The sequence below is a fragment of the Carassius carassius genome, chromosome 43 (assembly GCF_963082965.1).
Source record: "Carassius carassius chromosome 43, fCarCar2.1, whole genome shotgun sequence".
Classification (NCBI taxonomy): Eukaryota; Metazoa; Chordata; class Actinopteri; order Cypriniformes; family Cyprinidae; genus Carassius; species Carassius carassius.
This window is the reverse complement of record NC_081797.1, coordinates 10,904,402-10,929,515: the sequence shown is the minus strand read 5'-3', so window position 1 is coordinate 10,929,515 and position 25,114 is coordinate 10,904,402. Positions and strand designations below refer to the sequence as shown.

General features: G+C 39.4%; 1 protein-coding gene and 1 pseudogene across 4 annotated transcripts; one reads left to right on the top strand and one right to left on the bottom strand.

Moving 5' to 3' along the window:
* Positions 1 to 19,914, top strand: part of LOC132124804 (centrosomal protein of 290 kDa-like) — a 26,208-nt pseudogene extending 6,294 nt beyond the window's left edge.
* Positions 18,994 to 25,114, bottom strand: LOC132125431 (RNA ligase 1). 4 transcript variants are annotated; one of them, XR_009426912.1, is made up of 8 exons: positions 24,848 to 25,112; positions 24,347 to 24,464; positions 23,704 to 23,799; positions 23,413 to 23,529; positions 23,142 to 23,339; positions 22,548 to 22,717; positions 19,765 to 20,664; positions 19,551 to 19,692 (listed from the first exon to the last, which is right to left on the bottom strand). XR_009426912.1 is itself a non-coding variant. In XM_059536844.1 (7 exons), exons 1-7 carry the CDS (start codon positions 24,935 to 24,937, stop codon positions 20,479 to 20,481), a joined length of 957 nt encoding a protein of 318 aa, XP_059392827.1. In that variant the 5' UTR covers positions 24,938 to 25,114; the 3' UTR covers positions 18,994 to 20,478. The 4 variants fall into 4 exon arrangements, 3 of the variants coding, with proteins under 3 accessions (XP_059392827.1, XP_059392826.1, XP_059392824.1); XM_059536844.1 differs by having other exon boundaries at positions 18,994 to 20,664; positions 23,413 to 23,511; positions 24,848 to 25,114; XM_059536843.1 differs by having other exon boundaries at positions 18,994 to 20,664; positions 24,347 to 24,461; positions 24,848 to 25,114.

The following is a 25,114-nucleotide window of genomic DNA, read 5'->3' as shown; positions in this document are numbered from 1 at the left end:
TTGCACTATTTGAAAGGTAATGGAAACATGCCTGTTGTCTCAGGCCTGTTTCACAAATCCTGCGTTTGCGGAATCATGACAATATATATACTAAATACTGGAAATAAGTCATTTCTGGACTATGAATATCACTCCTTTAATAATATTTATCATATACGTATTAGAAGTTGTCCACTGATAATTTTAACAAACTTGATTATTGTAAAAATGTTATTTACATGAGGAAGTGGCCATATTTGAATGAATTTATAAGAAATAGAACATAGTGTAGCTATAAACCGCTAAAATGACAAAAATCCAGCGAGATTTTTTTTGTCAATGCGTGTGGAACGAAGCCTGTCGGATGCATTGTTTTAAACAATGTGTCCCTCTTTTATTTTGTGTTGCTTCATAAAAGCCTGCATTGCAAAAGATGGTGTTGATCAGTAGGGTTTATAGTGCATTTTTAGTGTGTTTTATCTTAAGTTATATATACGACAAATGACAAAAAATATTTCAGGGGCAGAACTCCTCATGGCCACTGTGATGCTTCTGAACACAGCGTGAAGGCTGGATCCTATTAATATGGCCGCTGAAACTGGCCACAGACACAGGATGTGTGGAACAGGTCTCCGTCTGACTTAGTTTGTGTGCGGTATCATGTCTCTGTCTATTTGTGTGTTCTTTTTGATGCACTCTCCTTTTATTCATTACTGCTTCATTGGCTTCCAAATGTTCCCTTTTTCCATTCTCTTTTGTTTACCACTCGGCCAAGTCAGGTCATATATGAACTGTGTGGCGTGAGTCTCTCTGTTTTTCATTTCCTTTGCTTTATGTGTCATTCTTTACATCTGTCATCTGTCATCACTCATCTGTTTCCATCATATTGCTTCATCTTATTTTATCCCAACGGGGGTTAAGGAAGTCATTGACTTTGTGTTTGACTTCAAAAGGCTTTGCAAGAGAGGGACAACCAGATCAAGATGCTGTCTGAGCCAGTCGAGCAGTACACAACAGAAATGGAAAAGAATGCTGTGCTCATCGAGGAGCTGAAGAAATGGGTAAAGAAAGATTAAGACTTGAGCTCTAAACTGCAGGCGGCTGAGAGGAGAGCTCTGGAGGCTGATCGTGATGCTAGAGACAAAGAGCTCAAAGACACCCTCAGTCAAACCTGTCTCTATGTGGTGGAAAATTCACTCCTATTACAAGTTGAAATAATTTTTTGGGTTGCTATATAAATATTCTTAATTACCTGATTTTCCAATGGCGTCTTAAACTTGGTGAAGTGACAAAGCAACTTTAAAAGGTCTTTTTCTTGAATCTAAAAGCAGAAGTTGCACATTATAAGCTTTTCTTATAATGAACATAAACATAAAGATTTTATTTGACATGTTTATCATCATTTTTATTAATTTTTAATCTATTACATCTATCTTTGTTATTCTACTATTCAATTATTGGCAAATTTTTACATATTTAATGAAAATTTGAATATTTTCAATAATTTATTAATAATGATATGAATAAAATGATTTATAATTTATGCATTTAATGTTTAAATAAATATATATATATATATATAAAAGGAGTAATGAAATAAAATCAACATTTTCATTAATTTTTGTCGTTTTATTGTGTATATCATTGTGACCACTTGTTAAAGAGATTCACATTTATGTTCAAATAATCCATCTTTTCGTATAAAATAAATAATATCAGGTTATACTTGATTTATTAATGTAATTTTAAAATTCTCATCCTTACTAGATTCTAGCAATAGGCAACTTTGGGCAACTTCTAAAGTTTTTGTTGGAAGGTAGCAACTCTTGATCACAAATAATTCAAATGGTAAACATTCAAAAAACAAAGGAGTCAGTTTGTTCTATAGAATTTTACAGTATACTTATAAAGAAGTTTGGCTTGAAACACTCCACTGTCTTTCAGGGGACGGATGGTTTAGAAGCTGCCATCACTGAAATAAAAGAATGTAAAAATCAAATCCGAGTGAGAGATCGGAAAATAGAATCCATGATAAAAGAGATAAACCAACTGGAGATCAAAATCAACAATGTGCTTGATGAGAATGAGGACCTATGAGAACGTCTTGGCAAGTTTTCTCAGCCTGCTTTTATTCTTTCAGGAATCCCTTATAAATGATCTCTACACCCAGACATATTAGATTGTTTTCATGTCCCTTGTTGAATTCGCTAAGATAAAAATCTGCTTTGACTCTCATTGACACCAGGATTAAATCCCGAAGGAAGAATTGGATTTGAATGAATTCCGGAGATCAAAGGTTTTGAAGCAGAGACCATACAAAGCAGAGAACCAGATCCTGCTGAACGAAGTAAAACCGATTAACGTTATCTTTATGGTCTGATTTTTGTCCGTGACCCCTAATGGGACTCTCCTTAGATTGAGTGTCTGGAGAAGGAAAGGCTTGAGCTGAAACAAAACATTCGTGCAGTGGTGAAGGACAAAGGTGAGAAATGATCTCCATGATGGTGCATATCAGTTACATACACATGTCCTATTCACATGAACCTGACAGCACATTTCCTTTTTAAGGCACATCAATAGTTAGTAGTTCACTGCTTGATGACAGTGTTGAAGAAAAGCCCAGCAGATCTTTTAGCGAGAGGCCTGTTTCTCGATCCACCGATGAAGAGATGAAACGCAAAGTAAGAAAGGAATGAGTTTTGAACATCATAATCATTAAAACTAAGCTAACAACCTGTTTGATTTTCAGAACGAGCATCTGCAGAAAGAGTTGAGCAACAAAGAGAAAGAACTTAAGCTCAAGAGAACAGAATCCACCCAGTTCAAAGGCAGATGTGAGCAGCATCACCGTGTGACCTTTGCATACTTGCAGTGTCAGGTGGTTTCTGTGACTATAATGTTTCTCTTTCTCCTGCAGTGAATGAAATGCTAAATGAGAATAAACAGCTGGAGCAGAGCATGAAAGAGATTTTGCAGGCCATCCAGGACACATTTAGAAGAAAACACCCACATCCACTGGCGTCAGCATTCCCAGCCGTTCACCCACAGTCTGTGGCCCACACTAAATCTGTGTAGTATTGCATTATTGCAACAATTATTTTTGTAGTATTTCATTACATTTGTGTGAAATATATGTGTGAGAAATAATAATAATAATTTATTACTATTAAAAATAATAATTTGCATATGTAAGAATAATAAAAGCACATGTATAGGCAATAAACATATGCAATAAGAACATATGTGTAATGAATAAAACCTTTGTATTCATCCGGAAGAAGAAGGCGGGAACCGGCGGACAATCAAAAACATTTTAATAACAAAATAAACACAAAAACAGCGCACCAGCCCCTCACGGACGACTGGTGCGCGCAAATAAAACCCAAAACACAACTAAAAGCCCAGGCCTGGTCCTCTCTCGTCCTTCACTGTCGTCGCTCCAGTTTTATATCCTTCCATCTCCTCCATGGGCCTCGAGACCGGTGTCCCTCGGCCCCGCCCCACCCGTCACAATATGCAATTAAGGATACGATTTACAATTATGCAGTAATTGCCTACAATAATTTTGAATATGAATTTTGAATATAAAATTATACATTTAATGAGTAATATAATATATAAAGGGAAAATATAACTGTGTGAAAATAATACTAAATTATATTTTTATAATGTAGAAATTAATAATAAAATCTATAATTATTAATGTAAAGTTATAAATGCTAGTTAAATATATAATAAATAAAAAAGTAATATTAATAATACAATTATTATAAATATTTTTATTTTAAATTTTTATATTAATAATAATCAAACAAATTAAATCTATATGCATTTAAAGTTATAAATGCTAGTTAAAATATTATAAATAAAACTACTTTAAAATAAATAATAAATGTAATAATTATGCATTTTAAAATAACAAATGTAAATGTAAAATTGTACTTAATTTAATACAGTATTTAATGGAATAAAATTATAGGTGTGAAAAAAATTTATCGTTTATCATTTATAAATGAATAATAAATGTTAATTATAAATTTAATAAATGTAATTATGCAATTTAATACATTTACATATAAAATAAATAATACAGTATTTCATAAAAATATTTATATGACAATAAAATAATGTATTTTTAAATAATTGTAAATTAATATTAAATGTCATAATTATGCATTTAAAATGTACATTTAAATGTAAAATTATAAATTTAATGGCCTTATTGTGGTAAAATGTGTTTAACTGAGCTGAGAGTGCAACACTCTCATTAGCTGTAAAGATGCTCATTTTAGCTTAAATTTGACACACAAAAAAATTATAATAATAAAAACCTTTACAAAATGCAGTTGTAGTGGGGGAAATTGATGCCCATGCAAGTAGCGACAGCTAATCAAATTCTGTGGAAATTTGCAGAGTTCCCATTAGCTTTCTGCAAGCATAGATTTTGTGTAGACCTGGGGCCTCATTTATAAAGCGTGCGTACGCACAAAACGGGGCTGGAAACGTACGTACGCCAGTTCCCACGCAAAGGTTGTGATCTATAAAAAACAAACATGACGGGAGAATGTGCGCACCTTTAAGCAAACTTTGAGCCGTGCGTACGCACATTCTGGAGACAAAGGGAATTGGCGACACCGATGGTGAGGTCGTGAACTGAAGTTAGATTGTAGAAAATAAATGTGAGAAGAACGATTATAAGAATGAATGACATTTAATTTTCACTCCATTTCATACGTTATATCCACATTATCATGAAGATTAAATCCAACAGTGTTATTTGTGCCGATTGTTTTAGGCTATATACATCTAGTAAAATCCAAACGTAATTCAAAATGTATTAAAAGTAAAATAAAATAATAATCAGCGCTGCCTTACAGTCACATTGTCCACAACGGGAGCACAGGAGGACATGGCGCGATACATGTGATAGCCTACAGAATAGCATGAAATACCCTTTTATTAGAGAACTGCAGAACACAGTGTAAAAAGGAAATATTTTCCTTAATGTACATAGCCTATATCATAAAATGTCAAAGTCTGCAAATACAGTCATGAAGCACAATCGCTACTCATCATCGGTCCTAACTATTACGGTGTTCATTACAAAACCGTCAAGAAGCATGTGTTCACTATAACATTTTCGTCTTAAATTTTCGCCCACAAATTAATTAAGTGATTTTGTCAAGGTGTTAACGATCAGTCTATTTGCTAGAAACATATAAATTCTCCGGTGACCCGGGTATGTAATGCTTCATGATGGCACTCCTGGCACTGTTGGAGGATTACGCTAATGGCAGAATAAGGAGAGAACGAGTTTTCAGGGACCATGATGATTTCCTGGCCCATGATGATGACTGGCTAATAAGCCGATTTAGATTCCCTAGAGCTGTGCTCTTGGATCTATGTGCTGAATTGGGTCCAGTATTAGAGAGGGCAACACGCCGGAACCATGCCATCCCAGTCCAAATACAAGTCCTCACCACTCTGGGGTTCTTGGCAACCGGCTGTTTCCAGCGGGAATTGGCAGACAGGTAAATTAATAATATAAAAAAACTATAAGTAATCCTCAAATTTGTCTCTAAGACCTTTTTGTATATGAAATAATTCTATTGGAATCTATCATCTCACCCTATAGGTCTGGTATATCACAGCCGTCCCTGAGTGCCATAATATCTGTCGTTTTAAATGGTATACTTAATATGGTTAGTCGATACATCAGGTTCCCCTACACTGTGCGAGAACAGGCCGAAATTAAAACGCAATTTGCAGCAATGTCTGGTTTCCCAAATGTAATCGGCGCAATTGACTGCACTCATGTTGCTATAAGGGCACCATCTGAAAATGAATTTGCTTATGTTAATAGAAAGCATGTGCATTCTATTAATGTGCAAATCATATGTGACTCCAACATGACCCTCACAAACATTGTGGCACGCTGGCCTGGTTCAACACATGATTCCTTTATCTTGACACATAGCAGTGTAGGGAACAGACTAAATGCAGGCGCAGTACGTGATGGCTGGCTTCTTGGTGAGTTTAACAATATTAAAAAGTAGAAACTGTAACACTTTTGTTTTTAATATAATTATAACCTGCAGGCGACAGTGGCTACCCCCTGAGACGCTGGCTCCTCACCCCATTTTTAAACCCGCAGAGCGCAGAGGAAACTCATTATAACGAGGTCCACTCTCGTGCCCGCGCAGTTGTGGAGCGTGCCATCGGCATCCTGAAATGCAGATGGCGTGGTCTGGATGCCTCGGGTGGCAGACTTTTATACCATCCAGCAAAAGTGTGCAAGATTGTCAGGGCGTGTGGTGTTTTGCACAATATAGCACTGAGAAACGGTATTCCTCTCCCTCCTGATCTCCCTCTACCCCAGCATTACGACCCCGAGCCACAGCCCCCTGGCCGACAAGAGGGATATCAACGAGGTGCAAGAATCCGTGAGGATGTCATGCGGCGTTTGTAAAGAAAGACAAAACTCAAGGTTCATGTTTTAACTGCATCTTTTAATGATTGTGCAATTTCTTGCATCACTTCTCTCATCTGCCGTAGCTCATCTGCAACCCTGTTGACAGCGTTTATTGTCTCTCGCTGTAACTGCAGGACTGCGTCAGTGAGTACCCGACCACTTTTGGACGTGCCAGACGCAGAAGGGGCACTGCTTTGAGCCGGACGCTGTGCATCTGCATCTGAGAACCCCTCACCCTGAACCTCCTGTTCATTTACAGCTTCAGACTCCGGAAGGACTGGAGGACAAACAATTGGCAACATTTATCCATTTATCACCCCACACACTCAAATGTACAGCGTTAATGATTAAAAATCGGTTTAACCTTGCTCCTCTGTGGTTTCAGTCACGTCAGTGTCTCCCTCCTTTTCCGACACAATACCACACACGCTGACCTCCCCAATTATAGCCGCGATTTTGCTGTCCACTGATGTGAGATCAGCTGTACATGGGCCCCCACCAGTTGCAGCCACGCTCTGGCGGTGGGAGGACAGTTTTCTCTTTGCCTCCACCTTGAATGAATGAGAATCTTTATTTCACATATTTTGCATACTGTAAGCACATGTAAATAAAACTTTTTGAAAATCAATATTGCTATTTATATAGGTATATAGCCTAATAAAACACAAATGTAATATGTTGGTAAAAAAAAAATTTGTATACCTTCAGGTCGGACCATTTTTTCTTTAATTCTGCAACTGTCCGTTCTGTCCCACTGACACAATTGACGGCAGAAGCAATACTTTGCCACTCGCACTGCTTCTTTTTATTAGTGACCCCACTGCTGTGGCCACCAAATAACACAGTTTTCCGAGCCTCCACCTCCCCTACAAGTGTTTCAATCTCAGTATCTGAGAAATTACGTTTTTTTCCTCTTTTCTCACCTGTCGCCATTATTAAAATTAGGCTAACAGAAATGCACGTTTTCACTTTCTTGGATTAATTAATTGGCGGGTCGCATGCCAGTTTTCCAGGTATATATGGGATTCCACTCTCATTTACATGCTGATCAGCAATCATGAGGTGATTTGCATTGACTATTTATGGTTAAAAATGGGCGTGTACAGGGCGGGATATGAGGCTGGTTCACGTACGCACATCTGCGGGTGATCTGTGATTTATAAAGGGAACATTGCTTACAGGTGTGCGTACGCACGGTTTTATAAATCGGAATATTTTTTGGCGTACGCCATTTTTGGCTTTTGGGCGCACGTAAACTTTTAGTAAAGATCCTACGCATAGTTTTATAAATGAGACCCCTGGTGATTAGTCATCCTGATCAATTTGTGATCATTTAACTTTTATTTAAAAATGAAGTTTTTGCTCCCTGTTGCAGCAAAGTGAAATTACTGTTCCTAAATATTCTGTCACAAAATATATCAGTGATAACTGTGTTTATCTTAGGCTCTGAAGATGAAGGCAGGAGATGAAGCAGCTAGAGAGAAGGCAGCAAACAATCTCAATCAGTTAACAAAAGCTAATGAGAAGGTGTTTACTCAAATTAAGCTGCAGTCTATAAGTTTTGCCTCTTTGTCGCCATCTCTGTTTAAAAACCTGCAATTACAGTTATATGTGGAATTCTTTTCTATGCGAAAAAGAAAAGAAAAGACAACTTCTTTATTAAAGTACTCATGTACTTGCTCAAATATTGATTTCGGATCATTTCTAACCAAAAAAAAAAAAAAATGAAAAGGTTTTCATCTCTTTTATATGTACATGTTTTTTTTTTTTTTTTTTTTTTTTTTGTAGATTGCTCACTTGGAAAGAGTGAATCAATGATCAAATCAGCTGGCACTTCCATCCTTCAAGTCATTAACTTTGCGTGAAGAGTTGACACCAACTAGTGGCAAGGTCAACAACGTTCTCAATGAATACATGATACAATTCCTACAGGTGTGTGTGTGTGTGTGTGTGTGTGTGTGTGTGTGTGTGTGTGTGTGTGTCTCAGTCCAGTTACTGTATCACATTATAACAGAGACCAGATGTAACGCACATAATATTAAGACTCCCGACTGTGGATGTTCAGGAGATCAAAAACAAAAAAGATTCCACTGAGCAGCCCAGTTCGGCTCTTGAAGAATATAAAAGGAGATTTGCAGTGATCCGCCATTAACAAGGACTACTTTACAAGGAGTATCAAAGGTATGCTGAGCCAATAGGAGAGTTTATATGATAAAATATTGTGTATATATAGAGGTATGCTGATCCAAAAATATTATAAAACATGTGCGATTACACACGTTTAGTGACCAATAAAGCATGATTTTGCATCCCCTCGTGTGCTCTGATTCAGCGAGAGGGAGTCTTGGCAGAAAGAGAGACTCTTTTGCCGAACTGAAATCCAAACTCGAGGAACAAAAGGAGGTGGATGCAGACAAAGAGTACAATGTAAGTTTCTTAAAGGGATAGTTGATTATTTTCACCCGAAATTAAAAGGATTTCTTCATTAACTCACCCGTGACTTAAATCTGTATATCTGTAATGACTTGCTAACAAACAAAAATGACAGAAGAAGTGTCTGACATGACGTTACACGAGCTAGAGCTCGAGCATCACTTGAGGGGGGAGAACGGCAAACTGAAGGATGATTTCACTCAAGTGGAGGCTGCTGTAACAAAGGACCGGTTACCTGTAGGGGTTCAAGGTATGAGGCCTATGTATATCACTTAACAAGAAATGAAGAATGATGAGATTCCAAGGCTGTGTTTTGACAGATTAATTGGAATGGCTAATATATACATACTGATCTCTCACTACGAGGGATGGTGGTCATCTTTGCTGAAGGGCTGTAACTGACACTAACTGACTGTAAAATGGCCGCACTGCTGAAGTCCCTTGATGGTAGTATTTCTCTATCAGAGCTGGAGAGAGCCAACAAAAAACTACAGAGAGCTCACCATCAAGTACAGAAACCTCCTACAGAAAGACACTCTCCTTGTTCAGAAGACAACCACCCTGGAGCCCTTGGAGGTTCATCGCTTACAAGTTACATTAAACAATGTATAAGGACCTTCTTTGTTTTTCCATTCCTTTCAGAAAGAGAATGTGTCTTTACATGAGCGCATTAACTCCATCAATAAAGAGCTTGAGATCAGCAAGGAGAAACTTCACACTTTGGAGCAGGCCTGGGAAAATATCAGCACGACTGGAAACAACAAACTGAGACAAGACTCAGTCCAGAAGAACTTTGGCAATGTCTCCAAGACACTTCAAGAAAGCTGCAAAGCAACAGTACTGTGCAAAGTTTTAGGCACTTTTGTAAAAATGCTGTAAAGTGAGGATGCCATCAAAAATAATGCCATAAAGAGATTTTATTAATTAACCTCTATTAAGTTAACTAAATTAAATCAACATTTGGTGTGGACACTCTATGCGTTAAAAAAAGCTTTTGTTTTTCAGGGAGCTTTGTAGTTCTCTTACGAGAGTTCTCTCGTACTGCGTCTTAGCTAAGACGCTACGGGAAAAGTCTCTTTTCACAAAATACTGAAGCAAAAAATTATCCTTAATTTTGAATTTTTGTAAAGCGCATTTGCAGCAGTACACAGCCATAGGCGAGATGGCTCGCTCGCTCATTGGCTGCTCTGCAGCAAGTGCACAGCCTATCGAGCGCATGCTGATGCAATATCAGACCAATAAGGGCGCTTCGCGCCCCTCACGCCACTTCCCGCCGAAACGGGTGTGGCCCAACCCTATAAAAGGAGCTCGAAAAGGCTGACTCACCTGATTTTTCATCTCTTCAGCGAAGCTCACGCATCGCTGGATCACGAAGGAAGCAAGCGCCGTCTGATCTCAGCGGGACGAGCCATTCTGAAGCTGCTGGCCTTCGCTGCCTTCTACTGCCGTTCCTGCTGCGCTCTCCGGCGCCTATATCCTTTTATATATCCTTGTGTGTGTTCTCCCTGCAACGCACACTCGTAAAAGAGCTGCGTCTTTTTAAAGATGCCCTCGTGCGGCTCGTGCAGAGCCCGGCTCAGCGAAGGAGACCGTCACGTCATCTGTGTCTCCTGCCTGGGTGAGGACCATGCATCGCTCGCCCTCGCTGACGGCGGCTGCCCTCACTGCGAGCTAATGCCGATGGTGACTCTGAGGACTCGCCGGGCGTTCTTCTCTAAGCCTGCATCCTCCGCTGCGCCGCAGCGCCGTAAAAAGTGCCGCTCTCAGCGTTTACCGGAACCGCCTCCAGCTCTACCGAGCTCGCCGGTTCCCTCCGCTTCACCGGCCTCCCTTGCATCGCTTCCCGATGGTCAGCGCCCGCTGTCTGCCGCCGCGTCCTCCGAGGAAGTGGATCTCAGGGCCGCGTCGGAGGAAGAGGACTCTGCTAGCTTGGGGCAGTGACGGTTGGGCGAGCTCCGTGGATCTCGCGCCTTCTGCTCAGAGGCCCAGCAGACGAGCTGATATCGACAAGGAGCTGATGCGAGTGCTCACGCTGGCCACGGCGAGCCTCGGCCTCGAGTGGTCTGCACCAGCGCCCCCTTCTAGTTCCCGCTGAAAGCAAACAACTGGTACCAATCAGGTGTAAACCTGGGGACTTCCTCGAAAGTGAAGATGGTGTCGACGGACGCCTCCACTTCGGGATAGGGAGCGCTGCTCGAGGGCAGACCGTCCTTTGGCCTGTGGTCAGAACGGGAAAAGCTCCAACATATCAACTGTCTGGAAATGCTGGCCGTGGAGAACGCGCTGACGCGTTTTTGGCCCCGAATCAAGGGCCGCCACGTCTTAGTCCGTTCGGACAACATGTCTGTGGTGTCCTACATAAATCGCCAGGGCGGTCTCGGGTCCCGAAACCTGTACAGGCTGACGGAACGCCTCCTGGTGTGGGCTCAGCGCAGCTTGCGCTCGCTGAGGGCAGTTCATGTGCCTGGGCTACAGAATCTGGGTCCAGACAGGCTGTCCAGAAACAACATTCCCACGGGCGAATGGTCTCTACACCCGCAAACAGTCCGATTGTTGTGGGAGAGATTTGGCAGGGCGGAGGTGGACCTTTTGGTTCTTTTCCAAGAACGAAAGCGCGCTGTCATGGAGATGGCCGTGCTGCCTGCTTTATGCTTTCCCTCCCGTCTCCCTCCTTCCGCAGGTGATAGAACGGGTGAGAGAAACGAGGTGTTCAATACTGCTTGTAGCACCTTTTTGAAAGAATCAACCATGGTTCCCAGATTTTATGCGGTTAGCAGACATCGCCCCGTGGCCAGTGCCGTTGAGGAGGGACCTCCTCTCGCAGGCCAGGGGCTCGATTTGGCACCCTCAACCGGAGTTGTGGTCCCTCCATGTGTGGGCGCTCAACGGTTACCCGCTGATCTCTCAGTGGGAGTGCTAAATACCATCACTCAGGCTAGAGCTCCGTCGACACGACGGCTGTATGCCTCGAAGTGGTCAGTGTTCTCCAGCTGATGTACAGCTCGGGGATGTTCACCCCTTAGTTGTGAGGTGACGGAGGTTCTCTCCTTCCTACAGGAGCTGTTGGATAAGGGCAGGGCCCCATCCACGCTCAAAGTTTATGTGGCGGCCATCGCAGCGTTTTCTGAAACAGCGCTCGGTCAGTCAATAGGAAGGAACGATTTGGTCATCCGCTTCCTTAGAGGAGCTAGGAGGCTGAATCCTCCCAGACCTCCGTCAGTCCCTATATGGGACCTCGCGGCGGTTTTGGAGGCCATGAAGGTTCCCCCTTTTGAGCCTATCCAATCGATTAGCCTCCAGCATCTGACGTTCAAGACGGTATTCTTGTTGGCTCTCGCTTCAGTGAAGCATGTGGGTGACCTGCACGTGCTTTCGGTGAGCCAGTCGTGCTTGGAGTTTGGGCCTAATGACTCAAGGGTCATACTCAAACCTAGGTACGGTTATGTGCCAAAGTCCCTCAACACGCCGTTTCGGGCTCAGGTTATTGCCCTGTCTGCCCTGTCGGTGTCAGGAGAGGATGGAGACTCGAGTCTTCTTTGCCCTGTTAGGGTTTTAAGAGCTTATGTGTCTCGCTCCGCTGTCTTTCGACATACTGAGCAGCTGTTTGTCTCGTTCAGTGGCCGTTCCAAGGGAATGGCTGTTTCGAGACAGACTCTATCCAGATGGATAGTTGACGCCATAGCATTAGCTTAAGCTTCCAGGGGCCTTCAGTGCCCACTGGGCGTCAGAGCACACTCCACGAGGGGCATCGCCTCGTTGTGGGCGTGGTCTACTGGGATATCCTTGCAGGATATATGTATGGCGGCAGGTTGGGCCTCGCCATCTACATTTATCAGGTTCTATAACCTGGAGGTTCCCGCCTTGCAAGCAAGGCTGCTGTCGGTATAGCTGAATCAGGGCCCTGATGGGAATTCTGAGTTCGTGAGCGTTATGTGCTGCCGACTGTTATATGGGCAGTATTGCGTAAGACCCGCATTGCCACATTGGTCAGGCCTTGCCTCGACTGTGTGATGTTGTATTGCCGCATCTACGGGTGCTGCTAGATATGGGACGGAGGGCTTCCCCCTTCTCCTGTCCTGGACTCTCTGTGAGTCCCTCGGGTGACTGTGCACTGTAAATCCTGGGCGTTGCTTCAGGTTTATTGGTGTGTGATCCCTGCGTGCACGGCGTTTTACATGGGGTTCCTGTAGCGTCTTAGCTAAGACGCAGTACGAGAGAACTCTCGTAAGAGAACATACTCGGTTACTAACATAACCTCGGTTCTCTCTAAAAGAGGGAACGAGTACTGCGTTCTCTGCCGTGCGTACGATTCACTCTGGTTCGCTCACTCAGTCTGTCTCAGTTTGTTCTGTTTCTTCATGTTATTCCAGACAGACTGATGATGAACAGATCAGTGTGGAGCACTGGCTGCTGTCAGACTCCTAGTGCAAACAAGGATTAATACATTTTTAATGTCAAAAATAATGTTTGGAAATGTAAAATGATATTTCCCTACTGACACACTACAGTAAAACATAGAAATAACTGACTTAATTACGCATTGTTTTAAGCTCATTTTACACAAAAATTTAAAATAATTCAAAAACTTTTTTTTTTTTAATAATGACTTTCATTAGATTATTCACTGTATTATGTAATTTTTTTGATATAGTATTTTGCATAACAGTAATAAAAAGGTGCTTTATTGTCATGAAAATAATAGTGCTGGGCAATGATCATGATTAATCGCATCCAAAATACACATTTTTGTTTATATAATATATGTATGTGTACTATGTATATTTATTATGTATCTATAAAGAAGTCACACATAAATCATATTTACATGTATTTACATGTATATATGTATACTCATATAATTTATATTATATATAAACATAACATTCTTTCTTAAATATATACATGCAGGCGTGTGTATTTATATATACATAATAAATATACACCGTACACACACATATATATATATATTGTGTACACAAATAATATACAAATATAATATAAAATATAATTTAAAAAACTAAAAAACCAATGGTCTACACTACACCCGGCATTTTCTTTAGGAAAAATATAATTCTTTATTTTTCCTATATTTCTTACAGACTTTATTAGATTTACTTCTTAATTATTCACTTGAGTTATGTGACTCCTATTAATAAAATAAATTGTTCCCATAAACAGTAGTGTACACTCCAGAACTGTGTTTACAGCTTAATATCAACCCCTACAGCTGAGTGAGTGGCATAAGAAACTGGATTTGGTTCGTCTGTTGGAAATGAGGCAGAGCAGAGAGCTTGTGCCCAGCGGGAAGAGATCAAATACCTTAAGAACATTGTGGCTGAGCACGAACGCACCATCGGTGGCTTGGAACCTACAAGAGCGTCTGGATAAAAAAGAGAAACCAACAGAAACCGGTGACGGCACAAGCAATGGAGCACGCTACAGAAATAGCCAGGTGAGAAATGAAAACAAGTTAAATATCAAGACACTGATTCCTTGTACCACTTTTAATGAGTTTTCATTTCCAAGACTTGAGGACAGACATGTTGCCCAAACGAAGGGTCTGTCCCAGGAGGCAGAAGAGCTCAGAGCATCAGCTCATTCAGACTGAGAAAGAGCTGCATTTCCTCTGCAGCTAGAGGCCCAGAAAGAAGCCAATGAAGAACCTTGTGGAGCGGTTGAAGACTCAGCTGGCCCCCAAGGAGAAACAGCTGAAGGTACAACTACAGTAAATGTGCAGTCACATCATTTCAATAGAAAGCTATGCTATTGGAAACATTTAACGAGGGCATTTTTTGTTCATGAAATTTCACCCAAATGTTGTTCATTTGTTCTGGACAAGTTTTTTCATGTGATGTGTGAATGTGAGTAAGATTATAATTTGGTTCCTCATCTGCAGGCTCTCAGTAAAGCTCTCTTGAAGCTTCGCGCAGCGTTGACATCGCAAGCAGAACAGCAGATCAATGCTAAATGCTCCTGAGAAGGAAGAGGCCCTTAATGTTCAGCAGATTGTCGATAAGCAGACCAAGGAGCTAAGGGTAAAGATAAAGAAGAACTTAGAATCTTACCCTACTTCTAAACCTTTACTTGCCAACTTGCTATACAATTTTGCATTAAATAGAAAATACTTCCCATATCGATTGTTGTTAATTATAAAGATGAAGCATTTAATTATTATAGTGAGAAAAATGTATCTGTCACTTGTAGCTCATCAAACTGCTTGACCATTCATTCATCCTTGAAAACCTTGAGTAAGACAATGCAAAGTAAACATAAAAAGCAACACAAAATTGACTCTTTCATGTAAGACTTGAAGTAGCTGAATAAATTCAGTTTAAATTGGTTTATTTGTTTAAAATGTAAAAATAAAAATATAATACTCATAACATATTTTTAAAAGCATTGGTCAGTTGCTTTTATTAATCATTTTTTCAATCACGTTTTTAAAAAATGCTATTGAACAGTTCATTGATGAGAGCAACCAATGAACTTTTGACTTTCTGGTTTTAAAAACACCCTTAAAATTTCAAGATGACAGAATTTTATCCCAACCCTAACCAACAAATTTTTTATGTCCCTGTGCTCCTCCTCAGGCATGTGTGAAAGAGCTTAATGAGGAGCTCCAGCAGGCTAAGGATGGCGTACGAGCAGCTAAAGCCAGAGAAAACATGCTGAGAGAGGAGCTGGAGAGCTTAAACAAGGATTTGCAGAGGAGCCAGAAATCAGATAACAAGCTGCTGAGTGAAAAACAGTTTCTGAAGGATCAGTTGGATGAGCTGAAGAAGAAGGTCTAGAGGCTCCGCAGCGGCCTTCAGGTCAGACCACATGTGTTTTTCACCCCTGTTCACTTGTACCATTTATGGTTAAGGTCAAGAAATGTATGTCTCGCTGTTCTTGAGTAATTCTACCAGTGGCTCAAAAGCTTCTGCTCAGTGTCTGGTGTAACAAAGCCTTTCTTTGACGACAGTGAATGTCTAGACAACATTGTGCGCTTATCAGTTTGTGGTCCTTGGAAAAAAACAAATACAAAAGTGTATGTGTAATCATAGTCTTCAGCTTTTTTACAATTACAAAGTTCAAGTACAACTTTATTTTTATACTGTAGCACCTTTTTAACTTTTTACATAGTTCTTTACCAAAGAATGATGTATTAAACTAGAAACTGCTATTTTACATTTTAATAATATTTCACAATGTTACTGTTTTTACTTTAGTTTTGATCAAACAAATGCAACCTTGGTGAGCATAAGAGACTTCTTTCAAAAATATCATATGCTTATGAAAGGAGATAAAGAACATTGTAAGAGTAAGACTAAAATGAGAGTCTAAATAAATGTGTAAAGATATATTTGTGTGTATGTGTATATGTTTGTCTGTGCAGGCTCGGGTTGAGATTGATGGACACACAGTTGAGGCTCTTCAGAAGAAAATTCATAAGTGAGAGCAGGAGCTGGACAGGAAGAGCATCTCAGAGCCTGCAGACAAGACGAGTGCCCGAACAAGATGAACTAGAATTGCATTTACTGCAAGAAATTTTTTTAATTATCATCAGAAAATGGCATAGAAGAAGTCTAAAGAAGCTTTTTTTTTTATTTGAGCTCTTATTCTTTGACACTTTGCATTTTGTGGTCAAGTCACTGTCTAGCTTTGTTTCTGACATAGTCATTAAAAAGTTTAGTAATCATATAATGACTAATTATATTTCTCTGATTTATATTTCTCTGATTTGTTCAGTTCTTCTGAATTATTAACAAAATAACAGTATAAATTTTCATGTGTGTATATATGTGAGTTTTTTCTATATTTGTATATATTTGTATATATTGTATATATTTTATATTTCTTTATATATATATAAAGAAGAAATCTTGAGGTGGGAGGAAGGTTATAAGAGGCAGGCCAGGTTGGAGAAAGTGGGAAGCGTCTCAAGGAGAAGGAGAAAGAACGATCAACGAACTTTACAGCAGGTCTGTGTTGTGACATTAATCCATCCAAAAGACACATTCATGGTTGAGGAATCTTAAAATGCATGCAATAAATGTGAGCTTAACTTCTGCATATATTAAGAGTAAGAACAAACGTTGAAGATTCCCTATCATATTTATGTTGGCTGATGTTTTTGAAGGTTGGAGCAGAAGAAGGTGGGTCTCCAGAAGAAACTAAAGGGCAGAGGAGTGACCTGGACTGAGCTACAAAGAAGGAACGCTGAACTGGAGCAGCAAATCAAAGTGATAAAGTGTGTTCTGCCTAGCAATCATGCCAATTTGTTCAGGTTTTATTTATGTTGTCTTGAGGAATGTTTCATATGTACTGCTGGCTTTGTAGGCAGCCGCAGGCTTTACCCCGTGATGCTACAATGGAGGATATCACCATCAGGAACCGTTATCTTGAGGAGAGGTTTCACTCCCTGGAGAGTCAACTGTCCAAAGAGTCTTCATCCAGACCATCTATAGGTGTAACACTTTGCACAACAGTAAAAAAAAAAAAAAAACAGAAAAAAAATTTAACTTCAGTCTTACACTTCCTTTCTCCATACCTGTATTCTATCTCTGAAAAAACACGTGGCATCACAATCTCAGCTCAGCTCTCAGGTCCTCCAAAGTTGTTCATTTTAAGACTTTCGATATTAGTGAAAGTGAACAGATTCAGTCTCCATTAGTAAATGACACAATCCCTAAAAAAGGAAATAGAAGTTACAGAGGACAAAGCAACTCAAACTTAATTCAGAAGAATGAGTGCAGCAGAAGTGAGTCAAGATGAGGAAAACAGAGAGCTTTGTAGATGTAGAACAAGAAGATCTGGTGAATGAGAACAAAACTGAACAAAAGAAGGCAACAGAAAAGAGGGATTGGGTGAGAAAGATATAGAGGAACCAGATGAGGCTCAAGGAGGACAAGAGGAAGATATAGTAGTGGCTGAACATGCAGAGGAAGAGCGGAAGACTAATGGATTTGCAGAAGAGATGACAGATTTGCAGAAGAGATGACAGTTTCTTGAATAAGATTAGCTAGAAAAAAAGGTGAAGACCAACGCAGAAGAAAGCAGAACTTACACAGAGCCAGAGATGTCAAAAGAACATCTGGAGGGTGACCAGCAAGACAGAGATAAGGAGCAAGAACCTGAAGAACAACACATCGTGTCTTTGAAACCTGAAGGCGATCCAAGCCAAAATTTGAAAACATCTGCAGGGTCTAAAGAGCTTGAAGAAGAAGAAATGGCACTCGGCACAGTTGATCCCAAAGTGGTGCCTCAAGAACCATCAATGGATGAGTTCATGTCCTTCATCCCTGAGAAAGTAGTGGACCCTGTTTTAAGTGAGAACGTAAAATGTACCCCCACTAAGGAGCTGAATTCAGGTGTTATAAAAAGTGATGTCTTGGACCTGTAGAATCAGAGGTCACCCCCTTTTGTGAAAAAGAACAAAGCAAATTGAAAGCTCGAAAGGTAACTTAACACATGGGTCGCTCCCACAAAGCTTCCAGTTCTCAACCCCATAGCTTTGTTGGCTTTGAGCTTGTGACTCAGTAAGTCTTTTTGTTTTTGAGAGAATTTTTTTAAGGCTACAATTTATCAAAAAATACCATATAACAGTTATATTTCTTTTCAATTATAATACTTTAAAAATGTAATTTATCATTATCAGTTTATTAATTCTATAATGCCAAAGCTGAATTTTCAGTCCTCAGTGTCACATGATCCTTCAGAAATCATTCTAATATGCTGATTCACACAAACAACATTTCTTATTATTGTGATGTGACAAATAGTTCTTTTCTACTTGGCATAATGATGTGCATCTTTCTTTTTGTCACAGTCTGAATATGAAAACAAAATGAACAGCTAAATGCAAGACTTGAGTCAAAAACCAAGGGCATTGAGAAAATCATGTAAAGATACGTAAAGACATTAAAAAGGTTAGTTTTTTCAGTAAAACATGCTCTAAATATATCATGATACAGTATATATGTTTTTGTGGCAAACTGCAGGAAGCAGAAGCTGCAGAAAAGCTGAGGATTACAAAGGCCAACCTTGAAGTAGCCAATGAGAAACTAAAGGCGGAGCTTAAGAAGGCCACACAACACACGGTCAGCCAGTTAAAGGAACAAGTGAGACACTTCTTCAGCTATTTATTAAAATCCCCATATTCTTCCAATACTGTAACATGTTTGTTGTTTTGAGCCAATTTTAGAACACTTCTTGTTTTCATTTGTCATGCGTCTCCTAGCAACCAGGCACATGTTTCTGCTTGAGTTGGTCTCGTGTTCAGAATGACTTGAAAGTCTGAAAGTCTTTTTTTATTTCTCTGTAACCATTTATAAAGTTGGAAAATGTGTTTTAAAATCTGTCCCAATGTAGTGCATTCCAGCCTTAAGATGCTCTTTTTCTCAGAGATCTGATAACCTAATATGTATTAACAGGTGGAACTGCTTAAGAATATCCCTGTGGAAGTGACCACTGATGAAGGCCTCGTCAGAGAGTACCAGTCCCTGAGGTGAAGCGCGCAAATATACATAGACTTCCAAGCATAAGAAATGACTCAAACTCATTCTTTGCCAAATATTTCCCAATCTGATTGGGCCAATAAACATCTCGAGAGGGAAAATGCTCAACTTCTTGGCCAGATCCTAAGGTAGGATGAGCAGTTTGGAACCAACAAAGCAGGACCAGGTAAGATCACCACTGATTTTCTTAAGGACTTATATTGTGGCTACATGAGACATATATCATCTACCTGTTCCTTTTGTAGGATACAGTGATCTCCAGAAACAAATTAAGGCAGCAAATACAGAAAAAAATAATTACAGGTATCCCTAAGGAAAAATGGCTAAATAATCTGCAGTTTTTAGATCTCAAGTCACATTATTATTGTTTTATTTTAGGACGAAGTGAGAAAGCTAACCCGAGAGCTGGAAAACTTTTTTGAGGAACTTGAGGATCTGAAGTTCAACTATAATCTGAAGGTGAAGAAAAACATCATCCTAGAGGAACAGCTGAAGAAGCTAGCAGATCTCATAGACGTGTCTGTCAGCTAACACACATCAGATGGGTTTTCAGCTCATTCGATTTTATTGTTACTGCTCAGTTAGAGCCAAAGGTGTACAAATGTTGCTTCGCTTTATATTCAAGTACAATGTTTCACAAGTAGGTTCATATCTTTTTTCTAAAATATTACCACCTTTTCATATAAAGTTTACAATATTTGTGATTTTATGGTCTTATTAGAATAAGCTGAAACTGAAGGGATTTACCTTTACGTTTAATCTATAAATTACTGCCTCATTTTTTAGACTCTTTACATGTAATAAATGACGATCAATGTCAGTTTGTTGTATTTATTTATATACATATTGCTGAACCATCCTCTGAAACGAATTTAAACAGAATTATTTTTTTTTTTAATATAATTTTAAAAAGAAAAAGTGCCAAATATAAAGCGAATTGCAAAATTCTCACACATATCACATATCAAAGTGCATATATGAGCAAAGTGTCAGTTGGAATTTGCAATAGGCAGTTTTGATCTGTATTTCATGCTGATTCTTCAATCTGGCTAAAACCAGATTTCACAGGAATGTTTGGTAGTTTCATTTTATAGATCAGGGTTCAAAGGGAATGTCCCGTATGCAGCTGAAGAGTTTTCCGTTTATGCTGGAAAACGATTTGAACAAGTCCTTCTCAGAAGCATCTGGATCAGGCGTTTCATCTACGTGGATGACCACAGGTCTGGTGTTCAGGAAGGTGTCACTGACGGGCCATTTCAAACCGAGATGATGGCGGTGTATCTGGAGAGCAAGAGTTAAAGTGATTTGATCTAAAGATGTGGAATGTGGATAGCAGCAGAAGAGTGACCGTTTTATGTATGAAATGGCCAACATTTATATCACAATATATCTCTTAATTTCAGTCAAAACTATATAATTCTGATATAAACAATATTTTGACAGCGTCAGAAAAGATGCCAAGAACACCAAAAAGGGATGTATGTACCTACAAATAGACCACAGAACACTATGAAACCTCGTCTTATTAAACGATATAATATTTTACAAATAAAAATGGTACAGATAAATAAATGATCATTTTTTATTCATAGTTAGCCTTGACACAAACAAGAAATGTGAAATCCCTCTCAAATAAGTAAGTTTCTCAGACTCACCTTGTTAATATCTTTAACTTTAAACTATAACATAGGCTGATTATTCTTATAGCAGGAGGAGCAATGAAGCGCTCTGCTCATGAACCCTGCTTTATCAGATCAAATGAAAATATCATCGAAACCTTTCTAACGATAGTGGGTTCCCTTCAAGGATACATTTATATAAGACACCCTTTACTCGTTTTGGTTTTGAAACGTGCAGTGCTAATGTTTATTCAACGAAATATGAGAAATGTGTTTTAAAAAATCATAATCGCCGTTATTGAAAAAAATAATTATATTGCAATATAAACTCACCGGCCACTTTATTAGGTACACCTGTTCAGTTGCTTGGTAACACAAATTGCTAATCAGCCAATCACATGGCAGCAACCCAGTGCATTTAGGCATCTAGATGTGGTGAAGACGACTTGCTGAAGTTCAAACCGAGCATCAGAATGGAGAAGAAAGGAGATTTAAGTGACTTTGAACGTGGAATGGAATGATTATTTCAAAAACTGCTGATCTACTGGGATTTTCACGCACAACCATCTTCAGGGTTTACAAAGAATGGTCCGAAAAAGAGAAAATATCCAGAGAGCGGCAGTTGTGTAGACGAAAATGCCTTGTTGATGTCAGAGGTCAGAGGAGAATGGGCAGACTGGTTAGAGATGATAGAAAGGCAACAGTAACTAAAATAATCACTTGTTACAACCAAGGTATGCAGGAAACCATCTCTGAACGCACAACACCTTGAACCCTGAAGCAGACGGGCTACAGCAGCAGAAGACCACACCGGGTGCTGCTCCTGACTGCTAAGAACAGCAAACGGAGGCTACAATTCACACAGCCTCACCAAAATTGGACAATAGAAGATTGGAAAAACGTTGCCTGGTCTGATGAGTCTCGATTTCTGCTGCAACATTCAGATGGTGGGGTCAGAATTTGACGTAAAGAACAAGAAAGGATGGATCCATCCTGCCTCGTCTCAACGGTTCAGGCTTCTGGTGGTGGTGTAATGGTGTGGGGGAAATTTTCTTGGCACACTTTGGGCCCCTTAGTACCAATTGAGCATCGTTTCAATGCCACAGCCAACTTGAGTATTGTTGTTTACCATGTCCATCCCTTTATGACTACAGTGTACCCATCTTCTGATGGCTACTTCCAGCAGGATAATGCACCATGTCACAAAGATCCAATCATCTCAGACTGGCTTCTTAAATGGCCTCCACAGTCACCAGATGTCAATCCAATAGAGCAGCTTTGGGATGTGGTGGAACGGGAGATTCACATCATGGATGTGCAGCCAACAAATCTGCAGCAACTGTGTGATGCTATCATGTCAATATGGACCAAAATCTCTGAGGAATGTTTCCAACATCTTGTTGAAACTATGCCACGAAGAATTAAGGCAGTTCTGAAGGAAAAAGGGGGTCCAACCTGAAACTAGCAAGGTGTACCTAATAAAATGGCCAGTGAGTGTATATTGATATTCAATTATTGACCAGCCCTATATGAAACCTTATTTACCTTGACCAGTGTCCCATCGTCACAGTGCCACACGATTCCCTCAACTCGCCCCTCCTGGCATTCTTGAAACCAGGAATACAGCTGCTGGAATTCCACTGGAGGAGGATTCCGGATGCGCAGGACCCCATGAGGCACCAGGACATGGACTGGATGCTTCTTACTTCCCAAACCTACAGAATCACACAGTCAGCCACGTCCTAAACTAACAGAACTTCACTCAGTTTCTTACTTTCCTAACAGTTAAACTAGCATTCAAAAGACTAAATAAGAGAAATAATTTGTAATATTGTTAAAGCTTTTACTATTTCAAATAAATGCTGCAATTTTTTACTTTCTATTCAAAGAATCCAGAGAAAAAAAACAAACAAACTTGTCATTGTTTCATTAGAATGGTTTCTGAAGGATCATGTGACACTGAAGACTGGAGTAATGATCCTGAAAATTCAGCTTTCCATCAAAGGAAATTTTAAATTGTAATAATATTTCACAATATTATATTTTTACTGCATTTTACATTCGATAAATGCAGCCTTGGTGAGCAAACGAGACTTAAAAAATAATTATATATATATATATATATATATATATATTCACCATATGGATTTCCATTAATGTTGGTTCCAATAAGCTCAAGGGTTTGCTCCATGAGGTCTGCCAGAGGAACGCTGACAATTTCAAGCAATCCTTCATCCTCTCCGTGTGTCTTCAGGATGAGGGCGACACCAGCATCATAGTTGACCACAGAGGCATGCCAGCAGTACTGCTTGTTGGTATGATCCACTGGAACCCAACCTTTCATGAGAGATATATCTAAGCCATTATTTTCACTCAGTACAGGTGTAACGGTCACAAGACTCTAACCCACCTGGTATGTGTCCATGTTCGTCCGGCACTGGCTGGCCGTTCTCATGCTGGACTCTGTGAGCAGCGATCCAGGATTCTGGCACTTCACGGAAATCTCTGTCTACGTCCCAAACAAATCCTGTCGTTTAGCAGAGTAGAAAACAATATCTGATGTTTACAACTTTTATTTTCATTCACTGGTTTCTTGACGGCCCATGAAATTACATGTTGGAATGTTCATTTACGGAAGTTCAATCATGCAAAAATAATCATTTTTAAAAATCTAAATTAAAAAGTATTTGTTCCAAAATACCTTTACAGGTCTTCTGTGTATACTGATAATTTTTGAATCTCTTGTCCGCCTGCTTGGTGGGTTTCCGATCCAAGCGAGCCCAGAGACATGGTTCCCCTTCAAAAATATTATAATAAAAATAATATTAATAAAAACCGTCATTTTGTATATGGAAATCACTATTCAAGCGCTCTCTCTCTCTCTCTCTATATATATATATATATATATATATATATATATATATATATATATATATATTATTATTATCATATATTACTTCATTCATCAAAGATTTCTGAAGAAAGTCCACAAAAATATTTTGCAGCATTTTTTTTCATAATACATTCATAATAATAATAAATGTTTATTGAGGATCAAATCTGCATATTAGAATGGTTTCTGAAGGACCATGTGAGTGCTTTCTGCTTTGCCATCAAAGGAATAAATTGCATATTATTTTAAATATTAAGTAAATTTTATATTTAACAATACTACTCTTTTTAGTGTATTTTTGATCAAATGCCTAGTTAAGCATAAAAAACGTATTTCAAAAACTTTACAAAATGATATCAACCCACAACTTTTGAAAATATGTCTTTTTTACATAATCAATAATGATCCGACATTAAAAACCCCTTGGCCTCCCGTTATGACGCATTTATACCTCTGTATGTGGTGACATAGCAGCACGTCCCATCGATCTTCTCGGTTGCTACAGCACAGTGAACATCTGATTCAAGAGCAGCAGGGTTCACACTCTCAGTGGCCACCACCTGAAACTGCTGCGGGATCCAGATGAGTAAAATATTCTAATATCCAATCTCATATATATGCAATGCATGATGAATTTACCTGTGCATTTTTATAAATTAGTTTTTTTAGTATGCTTTATTGTATAGCACTTTTACATCAGCCCTGTTGCTTTTAATGTGCTTTTTAAATAGACTGAATATGCATATTGGCTTTGAGACAGTTACTTCGTTCAGTGCACTTAAACAAAAGTAATAATGAAAACATGATTTAAAAATAATGAAGTATGCGCCATATTGTAATGCATTGCCTTGTATTGCAATCGGACTGCGTTTATAATGTTTACAGGGTTTTTTGAGAAGATGAGTCATGAGAATAATATGTACAGAAAACGCTGATGTTTAATTTCACCCACCTGACAGTCGCGTTTCCTGGATGGTTCGTTCCTCACTTCCGTCAGGAAAACACACGGGATCTTCTGCTGCACTGAACCCAGACGCCGCATTCTCGCTGCTGTTAAACAGCTTTATAACGGGGTGTGTTGCTTTACAAATTGAATACGGACTGATGAGCTCAACACATTTTCAGATCAGCCATTCACAAGCGCCCAATGCCGTTTTGTTGTCCAGATTTCCTCTCATTCTGTAGTCTATGTTAAGATGATCTTTGTCGCCATCTATTG

Bases quoted from the DNA above. Each gene is read 5' to 3' on its own strand.
- LOC132125431 (XM_059536841.1), bottom strand. From the start codon at position 24,937: ATGCGGCGTCTGGGTTCAGTGCAGCAGAAGATCCCGTGTGTTTTCCTG. The intron at 23,340-23,412 runs GTGGGTTAGAGT...CTCTCATGAAAG, and splicing joins CGAACATGGACACATACCAG to GTTGGGTTCCAGTGGATCAT. The intron at 22,718-23,141 runs GTGAATATATAT...GTGATTCTGTAG, and splicing joins CATTAATGGAAATCCATATG to GTTTGGGAAGTAAGAAGCAT.